Raw genomic sequence first — 13,262 nt, 5'->3', positions numbered from 1 at the left:
TGGTTTTTAAATACAAAAAAAAAATAATTTACACTTTTTTTTCCCGAATGCATAAATGCACGTATTCTCAATCTGGTTTTAGTATTTCCTTTTGCATCTTCCACAATCTTACAAAATAACAGTAGTCAGAATTCACATCAGCCACCTGACAAAAGCCTTTGACAAGTCATTGAGTATTCTGTTATATTAAGTAGGTAGAATCAGAACTTGAACTCAACATGTACATCAGAGACAGTGCATCCATCTGAATAGTCTCATAGCTGGAACCTTTAAAGAGGTAGGCAACCATAATCGTAAATCAAAATTTAGAAAGTTTCTCAAGACAAAAAAGGCTTAAAAGAATTCATGTGTCAAGAGCCTGGACAGGGAATTAAAAGGTAAAACAACAGAAAGCTGAGCATAGACTTTGAGAATTTCAGTTTCTTGCTAGAGTAGGTTGAGCATTTTTTTCATTAGATGCAATCACCATTTTATTGTTACCTCTCTTTGTAATCACCAGAAATAGTCTTTAATATAGGAAAGTCATAAAAAATCATATTCCAGGAGGTAACATGGACTTCCCTCAATTAAATTAAATGCTTTTAAACTCCCAAGTATATTTAAACTACTTCTCTTTCAAGAACAACAAAAGCACAGATGAGTACTCACCACCATCTTCAACCATGAAATGAAAAATGTCACTGGTGGCATTGTCACCCCCTCGTAAAATATAGCATATCTTCATATCATCAATATCAGCTGGAAAGAGTCAGGAAAAATAAATTTTATTATAAATGCTGGAAGTAGGAAACTCTTTTTAAAGAAAAACTTGACATGTATGAAACAGTTTAGCTTCAACAGAGACAGGTCATGGTTCTCCAACAAAGCTCAGGAATTTCAGTATTAACAGCACTGAAGTTTGACAGATACCACTTATTCTCCCTCCTTTCACTTTCTCCTCCCCATTGCCCTTTTTCTTTCAAGATGTATTTACAAAAGAGAACTGAAAGGAAATGCAAAAACATGGGCTCAACAGTCAGAACTATTTTATACTTTTAGTGGTGCATTATCTTAAACCGAGGTGTATCTCCACTAAGATATTCATTCTGTCATTCTTCATCCTGAGAAGTATTGTGTAAGCTACAGAAAATCTGTGGTTGAAACAGGAGCAACACCCATGTTATTTTCTATATTAAATCCTACCCTCCATTCCAGAGGCAAGACAAATTAGTCCACAGGACTCCTCCACCCCACCTCTAGAAACAGATTACTTTTGGCATGTGGTCTGCCTCTAGGCTAGGACACCTCTACATGTTCTACAGTAGAGAAATCCCAATCTCCTTAGTGCCCCACAAAAATACCCTCCCCATCAGACCTTCCTATCAGCATGTTTTCCATACGAACTGTCACAAATAGTGCTCAAACACAATGTTTGATTGTTTTAAGAAGCCAAACAAATGCCATTAGAGAGACAAGACTTCAGTAAGAAAAAATTCAATGCACAATTTTGAATCGTTAATTGCAACAAATAGAAGACGTAAAAGGTAAACCAATATTAATATTGTGTTTTCTGGTTTCCCTGAGCAGTGATGAGAAACACGTAACACATAAAAAAAATAATTTTTGTGACTTTGTTTGAAAGACTACTGTTGGTTAAAATTCCATGTCTGATATTTTTTCTAAGAAAAAGTGTTAGAAATTAAGTGGAGCTCAAGTACCAGCCAAGTTCTCCTCCCACGTGAGTGCATATTCATTATTAAAAGAAGCCAAAAGCACTTGTGTTAGAGGTCCTCAAAATCCTCAGTTCCATCTCCTAAGGCAAACAAGAAAATTATCAGCAAATATAAGTCACTGAAGAATCTCTTCCACAAATGTTTGAAAGTTAAAGATCAAAAGCTCACGGGGCTGTAAAGAGGATGCAAATACCTCTTCCTGACAGTGGAGCAAATAAATCTTTCATCCTGCAAACACTTAAATAAATACTCAGCTCTGCCCATGTGGGTAGCCTTATTAAAATCCATGGTTCCAACATATATAAAGACAAGCACTTGAGCCAGTGTTTGCAGAACTAGGACCACCTCATCAAAAAAAGTTACCTGTCATCCAAACATCTTAATTTTGTTAAAATATTTGCCAAAAAATTGCAAAACTGGTATGGTGGTTAAAGGTTTCATATATTAGAATCACAGAATGCCACATTGGAAGGGATCTCAAGGATCATCTGATTCAACCTTTCTAAGTAAGAACAGTGTTTAAGATGAGACGGCCCAGCAGCTTAATATATATTCTTCAAGAAATACACTTTACAACATCATTCATTCATTTCTCTGAAAATACTTGCCTGAAAAAGGAGCTAAAAAGCATTATTGGGGTGAATGCTGAATACATTATTGCTTGCAAGTGCTGCCTATTTGGCTGGAGTAACCATGAGATATCTTTGGCCCCAGGAAGCTAAATGGAGTACTGAGACATCAACCAAGCTATGTTATTGCCAAGGTAGATCCTTAGTCTCCAATATTCCTTCCCTTTCTTCCTGGCTCCTCAGGACACCTGCAGAGCTGCGGGATGTGACTAGGCCCTTACAAACTTACCCATGTGGGGCTGGTGACTCCCAAAAGAGTGCTCAGCAGTCCATCACACTTTGTACATTCAAAACACTACCCAAACATTAGCTACCTACTTATTACGTACCACTAAATTGATTTAATTGTGAAGGACTTGGCGATTCCTTAATGGACTTTCTTCACTTTTGAAAAATTATCTAACCTTAACAAATACCTGTTATGAGCAAATTCCAGCCCTGACTTGCAGAGACGAGGGCAGTACGATTATGCACACACAATATTCTTTGCATGTATTTTTGTCCTAGGACAGCACTAGACTAGAAGCTACCATATGCCAAGTGTTTTTCTTTAAGCTTTCTCTGCTTTTACAAGATATTACTAAACATAAAGCACAAATAAATAATAATGAATTAGAAGTGCTGCTTTCAGGAGTAACGTGAAGTAACAGATAGCACTTGCATAAACTTTGGAACTGCTTAATATATTTTAAGGATATTTTATTTCATTACTGTCACTTGCCCATCTCTTGCTCTCTCCCTCATGCAAATTATTTCAATGATTAAATAAAACAGAATAAAAAACACCAACTATTTGCAGAATTTGGGGACCTTTTATGAAGAAGTTAATTCTTCCACACTCTAATACCCCCTTGGAGCAATCCCAATTAACTCTATGAGACTCACGAGCAAAAGATTACCTACTATGCTAGTGGCATAGGTATTTGATGTATACTAATTAGAAAGCCCCACACTGATTGCTCCTGAACAAAATACACGAGAAATCTCTTGGACATACTATATTCTGCACAACTGCATTTTGACTGCATTTTGGCTTTTAGCTTAGCCTGAAAGCTGGGCTGATTTCCTTTCTAGCACTTGATAAAAGTTTTGTGGGCAGATACTGAAAAGCAATCTCAAGCATAAGGCAGAAATATGTTCGGTAAACAACTGCTGTGCCCTCCCTTTCAGTTACAGGCAATCTGAAAAACAGGGCTGCTCAAGCTGCTTGCACAAAATGGATCTTGTTCCATCAGTGTTACCTCACTGAAAGTGGTCAGGCTGCCTGTCCATGCAACCGCAGACCCAAATCCAAGGAGCACGAGTGTGAGGTGTCAGAGTATTAGGATGGATTTTGCAAACTATTGAGCAGTTTTCAAAACTCATCTGCATGTGACACTGAACTGCCTCATCTGCATCCAAGGTTGGCCCAGTTTTGAGTAGGGGTTGGACCAAATGACCTGTAGATGTCCCTTCCAACATAAACTGGAAGACTGCAACAATGTTTTACAAGACCCATCAGGACCCACACATGTTAATGAAACTGGAACTATTCAGCATCTTGTAAGGGGTTACTGCATATGACAGGATAGGACCCTAAAAAGGAGGAAGATCAAATCATTAAAAGGAAGTGTGCAGCAGCGGGTCTAACAGTCAATACAGGTGCATCCCAAAGTCAAAACTATTACTTATGGCTGGCTGCAAAATCTACACTTACATTAAGAACACTAAGAATATGACAAAATAGGGTCTTATTTCTGCCCTCGACATTGGATAACTCTTTGTCTCAATATACCATAAGCATTAAATACACATAAATTCACTACTCTGAATTTGACAGTACTTTGTACAATAACAATAGAGGGCCACAAAGTTAGGGATAACAGTGAACTACACAAGTTTTGAGTATGCAGCTACACAAGGTGTGTGTAAACCTCATACATAAGACCTCAGCATCTCACATTACTTCTCAAAACTGTTGTCTTCTATGTTCAGCCAACATTTTCTGTCTTCCTGTCACTCAAAACCTCTGCCATACCCAAAGCAGCTACAGACGAGAGATCATTTGAGGAAAAAGGAAAGAAGACAGTTCCCTTTCACCCATGACTTGAATTCTTAGGTTATCCTGTAACTTCCAGCCATTTCTCTTTGCTCGTCCTGTCCTCAGCAGATACATCATTCCTGTGTGAGCTTAGCACATTCTGCCTTTCATGCAACCTTTCTAAACACCTCTTCTCCCTCAGGTGTATTGCCCTGCATTCAGAAAACACTCTTTTGCATTTGCTTAATAAAATTGAAACCATTATAAAAAGCATTTAGGAAGCTGAGAAGAGAGATACCACAGAAATGCTCAGAAGATACTTGCTTACAGAGGCCACAGAAGAAAATTCTTGAAGAAATATTTCTTAAAAAAACCGTCTTCAACTCAACACATATTAGAGTGCTTGTGCCAGTACTGTGAACTTATGTAACTGTCTGGGGATCCTCACTAGCCTTAAAACCAGTATTTCCTAAGGGTTGCATGCTTCTCCTGCAGCTCAGGCAGGCTCAGGATATTAAGAAAGCCTGTGTGAAGATCAATGAGCATGCAACATGGTCAGATCACCAACTGAAAGCCAGACAGCAACTGCATTTTAGTCATCTGGCAGATGTACCTGGCCACATAGCATGAAAGAGAATGGAGTATGTAACTATGCTGTGTGCCCCTTTTGAAAACATGGGGTGCCACTGTGCTATGCAGTGATCTGCTTTCAGGGAACACCCACTCAGTAATTGGACATTCTCCAACTTAAGAGAAAACCCACTAAAAAAGTGATCATCTGTTTATTTTCTCACTCCAAACCTTTTGACAAAAATACTCTCACAGTTCACTACTGAAGTCGCATATTTAAGGAGATGTGATGGTTCCCAAAGCTTAGAAATGTCTTCAACCCTCCTCAGGCTCTTTTTTTTTTTCCCCCTAGTAACACCGCAAAACTTAGGGCACCCCAGCCATTCAAGAGTTCATCAGGCCTGTCTACAAGATTTGATACATCTGGCAAGAACACCAAAACAACCAGGAGTGTAACATGCAACACACGCCAGTACAGGTCCTGTGAAATGAAGCACAGACAACTACAGGCATTCATCTCTAGCCTTGCCACCTACACAGCCCAGCCTGTCTGGGCCCCTTTAATTTTGAGTCTCCATTCAGTTGTGCTGTCTGCTCACTCCACAGCTGCAGGCTTCAAAAACCTAAATTCACTTTTTTAATTAACCAGCTATCAACTCCTTGCAAACTAACATGGAAAACTCTCTGGAGAATAGCTAATGCTCCCCTTTCAATTAAAGTTACTTCATAGCCTTGTGTTGAGGCTTTATTTCAGAACATTTATTTCAGCACATGTGGTTTGCGTCATATTTATACCACCTAGTGTTTTAGTTCCATGTAAGTACCACTGACATAATTTTAAAACATTTACATTACCTTTTAATTTACCACAAACACTTTGTGGTTAAGATTTGTATAAGGCAACAAATGCTCTCATAATGTATTATTTCCTCATGTTTGGGAAATGATGTTGCTTTTACAGTTGTGTGCTCAGACCGTACAGCAACTGATACCCTAACTATGGTAAGAACATTAGTTGGCCACTCCCATAGCATTTTCTAAATAAAACTGTTTAAAGAAGGCACTCAGCCTCTCAGAATCTGGAACCACATGCAGCCCAATACTGTCATTGAAATTTCTATCACTAATAGAAAGCCCAAATTACAGTTATTTGGACTGTAGGATCCCTAAAACAAAGATGCTCATTATTCGGTGTTTATCCAGTAGACCCCCTGTCCTGTTTAAAGCTGTTACAGATGCAATAAATAATAACTAAAAATTTATAAAGCCATTATAAATAAGTTCACTGTTGGAAAATTCTCCCATTGTTATTAGAGTTTAACAAGAATGTTTCCAGTAATCAAAAGAAAGCATGGAGTATTGTAATACCTTGGGTGAACTGGCTGATGCTATGGTTGCCTTTCCCCAGGTGGATCAGGAAGCCATGGCGTGGACCCTCTGTGATTCTGATCTTGAGAGTTACATGTAAACTATCCCTGTCTTCCACTTTGAGCACCTTGTTGGTAATCAGAAACCCGATGTGACCTGTGGCCAGAACACGGAGCGTCTGAGCACCTTTATTTATTACTATTTGAGGTACACTGTTGTCCACAGCCATTATTTGAATCTTCACAGTCTGAGGTTTTCTTGTTTCAAACACTGTGTTGGGGAAGACGTAGAAATCAGAATGAGTGCCATCTGTAACCGTGAAAGAGAAGCTATCCTCAACTGATTCTGTGCCATCATGTTTGTAACTGATGAGATTTTCATTCAGATCTTGTTTAGTGAAGGTGGTGACTGCTTTGGAGTTATTGAACAGAATCTGTCCATGAACTGGTATTTGAGTGAGGACAAATTTTAGCAATGCGTCGGGTGTATCTCTGTCTTCTGCAGTCAGTTCAAATGGGGTTATCAGCTTGTATTCATTTTCACTCACCACCAGGTTATGGATTGTGACAACAGGTTTCTTATTGTCCACATCACTGATAGAAATTCTGAAAGTACGAAATACAGGATTATAGCCATCAGTCACCTCAAACTCAAAGCTGTCCATTTTCACCTCATCTTCTGAAGTGTGAATGTAATAGATCTTATTGCCTGCCAGTAGGAGTTGAGTAAAAGTGGAGATGGGTACCCCAGGCTGATCTGTGCATTCAAGATGACCTCGAACAGGTGCTCTTGTAATAGTGAAAACTAAGTTCTCATCAGGACTATTCAGGTCACTGGTGCTAAGCAAATCAGTAGTAAGAGTTACCTTCCCTCCTTCCTTCAAAGAAACTCCTTTGTTGATGACATCTGGGAAGACAATATCAATGCTACCTATTGTTACATAAAAGTAGCGGTCAATGAGAGGATTTATTCCATCTGTCACATCAAACTTGATAAGATCACGAACTCCTCCTCGGCCAAAATGCATATATTGAATTAAGTTTCTATCCACTTCATCTTGGGTGAAGTTCATCCCCAGGGTGATATTCTCAACTCCACCTGAAGGCTTTACTCTCTGCAACAGGCCTTGTCCTGGCCCGTATCTTATAATGTATGTCAAGGTTTTGTCTTCAGAATCTAGGTCAGTAGCCTTCAATATTCTGCTATTAATAGTTCTAGTTTCCCTTATTTCAATCTCCAAGCCATCATTGATGGCCATTCTGGGTGTCTCATCATCTACAGGAATAACCATGATGAATACAGTTTTCCTAACAGTATGTTTACCATCTGTGAGTTTCACCTCAAAACTGTCCTCCTTTGTCTCAGAGTCATCATGTTCGTAGAGGATGCTGGAGCTCTCCATTATCTGATCCAAACGAAAACTCTCTACCAGGACAGTTCCATTGACCAGCTGGTTCACAATGTGGCCATGCCTGGGAAGCCTGGTGATTGTGAACATTAACTCATCAGCAGGGATGTCAGCATCAGCTGCGTTGAGAATAGGGGTATCAATAACCAGGCTCATGCCTTCCATCACAACAAACTCTCTCATAAAGATTTCAGGCTCCTCATCATTGATTGGCATAATGACAATAGGGAAAAAGAGCCTTTGGGAAAAGTTAATGCCATCAGAACAGCGGAAAGCAAATCTGTCTTCAACAGGTTCCACACCCTTATGTATGCTTTGGACATAAAAAATATGCCCTTGACGGAGGTCTTTGAAGGTAAATGCACTTATAGCTATACCTGCTCTGGATTTTTCAGACCCTGGGGCTGGAGAGATGTTCTCTACATACCCAGATGTGGGCTGAGCAACAATGGTGCAGAGTATATCATCATTAGGACTATCCACATCTTCAGCTCTGAGGTAAGCAGGAGTAATGACCTGTTTGTCACCTTCCATTACCATGAACCGCTCCCCCATAAAAATTTCTGGCGCTTGACTGTCAACAGGAAGAATTGTCACCAAGACTGAAACTCCTTGTACAACATTGCCCCTGACGCTCCACTCCTCAGACAGGTCAGACAAGGTAAGGTTGAAGGTATCTTCTTTGGGCAGAAGGCCTATTTCACCACCAGTGTGAGCATATACCACAGAACCATCCAGCAGATCTCTCTGGGAAAATCTCTCTGCAGGTACCCCATGGACCAGGATGTTCCCATATTGAGGAGGACCCTCTACAATGAAGGTCAACATTAAGTCATCTGTATCCTCATCTGTGCCCTGAATGACATTAGCAGTGATTTCAGCAGCACCATTCTCCAGTACATCCAGGTAGGAACCAAGAGTGCCTGGAGGCAACCGTAGCGTAGGAACCTCATCGTCAACTGGGTGCACACTCATTTTCACTGCAATGGGCACAAAATGAACCCCATCACTCACATCAAGCCTGCAGGAATCACTGTTGGTCTCAGCTCCACTGTGCACATACACCACTCTCCCTTGTCTGATATCCTCCAGGCCAAAAACACCTCCTGGAATCAAACTGTAACCAGAAAGCTGCAACTGGCCATACCGAGGAGCCTGGGTTAGGATAAACCTAAGACGAGCAAGCTCAGTGTCTGTGTCACTGGCATCCAGCTCTGCTGGACTAAGGACATGACTGCCTCCCTCAGGTAAAGTGAAGCCAGTATTAGTGATTTCAGGAGGCTGGTTATCCACAGGCTGTAGGTAGATGGAGAAAGTCCCTTCAGCTGCATTGCCAGCTGCATCCTGCACTTGATACTGGAACTGAATCAAATGAGGAGCCACTCCCAGTTCTTCCTGTGGGGGACGGTATGATATCTTGTGATGATTGATCTGGGCTTGGGTGAAGTGGGTGACTTCCACAGAGTGATCCTCAGTCAGCACGAGGGATCCAAGGCGGGCTCCATATACATCAGGAGAGTGGTTAGGATCAGTGTCAGTGGGGGGCTGTGTTACTGTGTAGCGGAGCTCACGGTCCCCTGAATCCTGGTCTGTGTAACACAAGTGTTTCCTGCGCAGTGGGGTTACCTGCTGTTCTGCAACTACTAAGTGCAGGCTGCTGCTACTATGCAGCTCTGGGGCTAATCTGTCTACAGGATGTATCCGGATCACAAAAGTCTGTGGTCCAGAGCGGTTGGGTGGGTCATTGTCATCCTGAACTCTAAAGACAAATTGGTCCAGCACAACCCCAGGGCCAGGGCTGTGAGGCCCAAAGTGGTGGTAATAGAGACGCCCTTCCACAATGTCCTGCTGCAGCCACTCTCTCACTGGCTTTTCATAGACTACTGAGCTCCCCATTAAACCTCGCACCCTCCTCCAAGAAAAGCCCTCATCTTCTTCCTCCTCTTCCCAGCCAGGAGGTGGCTGTGCTTGACGGAGGAGGAGCTGCCCAGCAGTGGGACCAGACTCCACTGTGAAAAGCAGAATGGCATCCTGTGAGTCAATGTCTGTGGCGCTAAGAGCACGGGTGGTGATGGGCACTGTTTCACCCTCAGCCATGGCCAGCCCTGTGTTTGCATTGAGTAGGGGTGGCTGGTCATCAGTGGGCACCAGGGTGATGGGGAAAAGGAACTCAACATGGTGGCGAGAGCCACCATCTTCCAGATGCAGTACCAGGTTGTCACTGAGTGGAGACTCGCTGCCATCATGCTGGTAAATAACCCGGCCTGCTGCCAGCTCAGCCACCGTGAAGTGTTTACGAGGGGTGGCAGGTGCTGGAGTGTCCTCCAGCAGTGTAAGGTGGCCATGCCTCAGCCCCGCCACCACACTCACCCGCACTTGTTCAAGGTCATCCTCATCACTGATCACCAGGTTGGGGCTAGGACCAGGTCCTGAGAGAGGCCGTGACTGCCCCTCATAGAGCACGAGGCCAGTGTTGCGGGTCACCACAGGTGCCAGGGTGTTCATGGGCTTCACCACAATCACAAAGGCAAAGGGCTCTGAAGCAGCACCCTCAGGGTCCAACACTTCCAGCTCAAGCTCAAAGAGCCTCTCCTGATCTGAGTCCTCTGTAGGTGGCTGGTAGGCGATGCGTAGCTCCCTCACGTCACGCTGGCTGAAGGAGGAGACTGGCAAGCTCCTATCATCTGTGCTGACCATGTGCCCCTGGCCAGGGCCAAAGGGTGAGGTGATGTTGAAGAGCAGCAGGTCTGGTGGCGACTCAGCATCCTCAGCTGCAAGCATGTCAGGTGTGAGGGCAGTGAGGACAAACTGGTCCACCTCCATCATTAGCATGGCCAAGAAGCTGGGCTTGGGGGCCACGTTCTCAGTCCCTGCCCGGATCCGAACAAGCACCTGGAAGTACTCACGCTTCAGGAGTGCCCCACCACCTGCCGCCTCCCGCAGTTCTGCCACCAGCGGCACCAGGTCACGGTTGGGGGATCCGCCGGCTGCCGTGTGCCGGTAGCGCAGCCCCAATCGCAGGAACTCCTCGCAGTCCCACATCGAGGTGGGCATCGGTCCGCCCCCCACCGCCTCCCCACCCACGGCCACCGGCGCCGACGCAGCCGCCGGTGGGTAGTTGAGGATCTCTCCGTATCGGGGCAGCCCGGCCAGCGGCGGCAGAAGGCCCACCCGGCAGCGCTGCCGGCCCGGCTCGAAGGCGAACTCCAGGCTGCGGCCATCCAGAGCATTGCTGGTTCCCCGCAGGCGCTCGACGGTGAGAGGCAGGTTGCGGGTGACGATCTCCAGCTGGGTGAAGAGCACCTCCACCTCCAGCACCAGGGGCAGCACCAGGGCGCGGCTCGGCGAGTCGTAGCGCAGCTGCAGGCGGACGCGATCCCGCGCGGGGCTGCGGCCGCCCAGGTGGGTGTACTGCACCTCGCCGGCCCCGAAGTCGCAGGGGAAGCGTCTGGGGCTCAGGCGGCCTGGGCGCTGCCACAGCGGGTCCTCGTCCAGCACGGTGAGGTGGCACCGGTCCCCCGGCTGCACCTGCAGCACCAGGTCCCGCGCGGGGTCGAGCCAGGCGGAGCGGCCCAGGGGCACCTGCAGCCCGCGATTGGCCACCACCACGGGGGCCGCCTCCGGCGCCCACGGCCAGGAGACCGCGGCGCTGCCTGGCGGCGGCTCCGCCGCCCCAACCCACCCGCAGCCGGCCAGCAGCAGCAAGCCGGCCAGCAGCCGCCGCGGCGCGGTGGGGAGAACCTGCATCGTCCTTGCCGGCAGAGCGAAGCGCCGGGAACGCCCGGCAGCGGCGTCTGCGCTCCGCAGGGGCTGAGTCGCGGCGCCGCTCCTGCCGCCAGCGCGGCCCGCCCGGACCCGCTCGCCCCACGCACACGCTGCGCTCTGAGGGGAGCGCGCCCCGCTCCGAAGGGGAGCCCCTCCAGCTGCCGCGTCCCGCCCTGCGCCTGCGAGCGGCCAATGGGCGCCCGCGGGGGGCGAGGCTGGCTGGCACGATTGGGCAGGGTGGGCTGCCAATCTTGCAAGCTGCAGGAGCACGGTCTCCCCCGCCCTCCCTCTCCCCGGCCCCTTAAACAGGTTGTTGAGGAGAAGGCGCCGAGGGAGCGGCTGGCGGGGCCGTGGCCGTGCGGGAGCGGGCAGGGAGGGGGAGGCGGAGGCGGGGGACGAGGACCAGCCTGCCGGCCCGGGTCGCCTTGCTGGCGGCCGCCCCGGGAAAGGCGCCGCTGGCCGCCCGGAGACCCCGTGTCGGGGGGAGGGTGGTGCTGCTTACCCGTAATGGAGCCCTCCCCGCCCTCGCGTTAAATCCTGCGTCCTTGGGGCAGAGCTGGAGCGGGGCTGCTCGGGGGCAGCTGGGGCTTTCCCTCAGGGTACGGGCGCCAGGTGAGCGAGGGGCGGCGGCGGCGGGTAACGGCCCCCGGTTCCCACCGGGGTGGGAGCGGGGTTGCCCGAGAGCCGAGCCAGGTTAACGGGGACGGGGCAGAGAAGGTGCCCGGGGGAAACCTCAGCGAGGGGAGAGGCGCCCTGAGGCTGCTGGCGGAGCGGAGTGCAGCGACCTGCCGGCCCGCAGCGTCTCTGCGCGCCAGAAACTGAAGGGATAGGTATCTCCGGGGCAAAACACGTTAATACTCAGTTTTCATTCCTCGGAGGTAACTAGTAAGAGCAGTGGGTGAATAGAAGCCTCTCTGTATTTCTGCCATCTTGTGTCTCCAGTCAAAAAGAATTTAATAAAAGCCCGAGCTTGCAGAAGTTACGTGCCTTTTAAAATTCCTAATGGCAGGCTCGTGACTTTTTATTCATCTTCTCTCACAGCTGCTAAAATTCTTCCTCGTTAATGAAATGTGATCCACAGTCTGTTTTAAAAAAGGTTGCTAACAATAGAAAAGCGTACCAAGGAGGGGCAGACCGAAGGCAGTTTGGAAATGACTGTGTAACTGTGATCCCTTCTTTTAAAATAATCTTTGAAGTTATCCTTCAGTGGTGGAGCAGCATTATGGTATGTGATTTTGGTTTTTGTGTGGAAAACGTGAATTGGGAATTTCAAGTGTGGGCACTGGGACATCACTGCGTATCTGTTCTACCACACTGGATTATAGTAATACGTGAAAAAAATTATGTTCTGTTATTGACATACCTGTAGAAAACTGCAGAACACTATTTTGTGAGGTAGGTCTATACTGAATTACAGACTTGAGCGCTGCTGCACGAGGTGGTGATATTAGTAGTTAGCTCATAAATTAGGCAACGCTAATACCATTTCCGTACCCATTGGAGGAATTAACCCTGGATTTCAGCAAGTTAATTCTTATTTCTAAGCACGATAATTTAGCAGAAAAAGTTGAGTTCCAGGATCAAGGATCTCTCATAGTTTCACAAACATGACGTTAGTATGTCTTGTCAGAGATGACAATATTCAGGATGGAATAATTAGAGTTGCCTAGATAAAATGGTCTAATGTCAAGTCCTAGGTTCTGTTTTAAAACAAATACATGAATTAAAAAACAACAACAAAAAGCTCCAAAACCCACAACCTGAAAACCAAAATTAAATTACCTAGCACA

The 13,262-nt window shown here is 46.4% G+C and overlaps 1 protein-coding gene across 1 annotated transcript in view; it reads right to left on the bottom strand.

The window, feature by feature from the left end:
* Positions 1-11,454, bottom strand: part of FREM2 (FRAS1 related extracellular matrix 2) — a 130,652-nt gene extending 119,198 nt beyond the window's left edge. The window contains exons 1-2 of the mRNA XM_051608317.1: positions 6,300-11,454; positions 649-738 (exon numbers count right to left, since the gene is read on the bottom strand). Coding sequence (XP_051464277.1) covers positions 649-738; positions 6,300-11,454 — 5,245 coding nt within the window. The remainder of the gene's footprint in view (positions 1-648; positions 739-6,299) is intronic.
* Between the last annotated feature and the right edge of the window lie 1,808 nt (positions 11,455-13,262).

The sequence above is a fragment of the Apus apus genome, chromosome 1 (assembly GCF_020740795.1).
Source record: "Apus apus isolate bApuApu2 chromosome 1, bApuApu2.pri.cur, whole genome shotgun sequence".
NCBI lineage: Eukaryota > Metazoa > Chordata > Aves > Apodiformes > Apodidae > Apus > Apus apus.
Note: the sequence above shows the minus strand (reverse complement) of the source record. Positions and strands in the feature narration are given on the sequence as shown.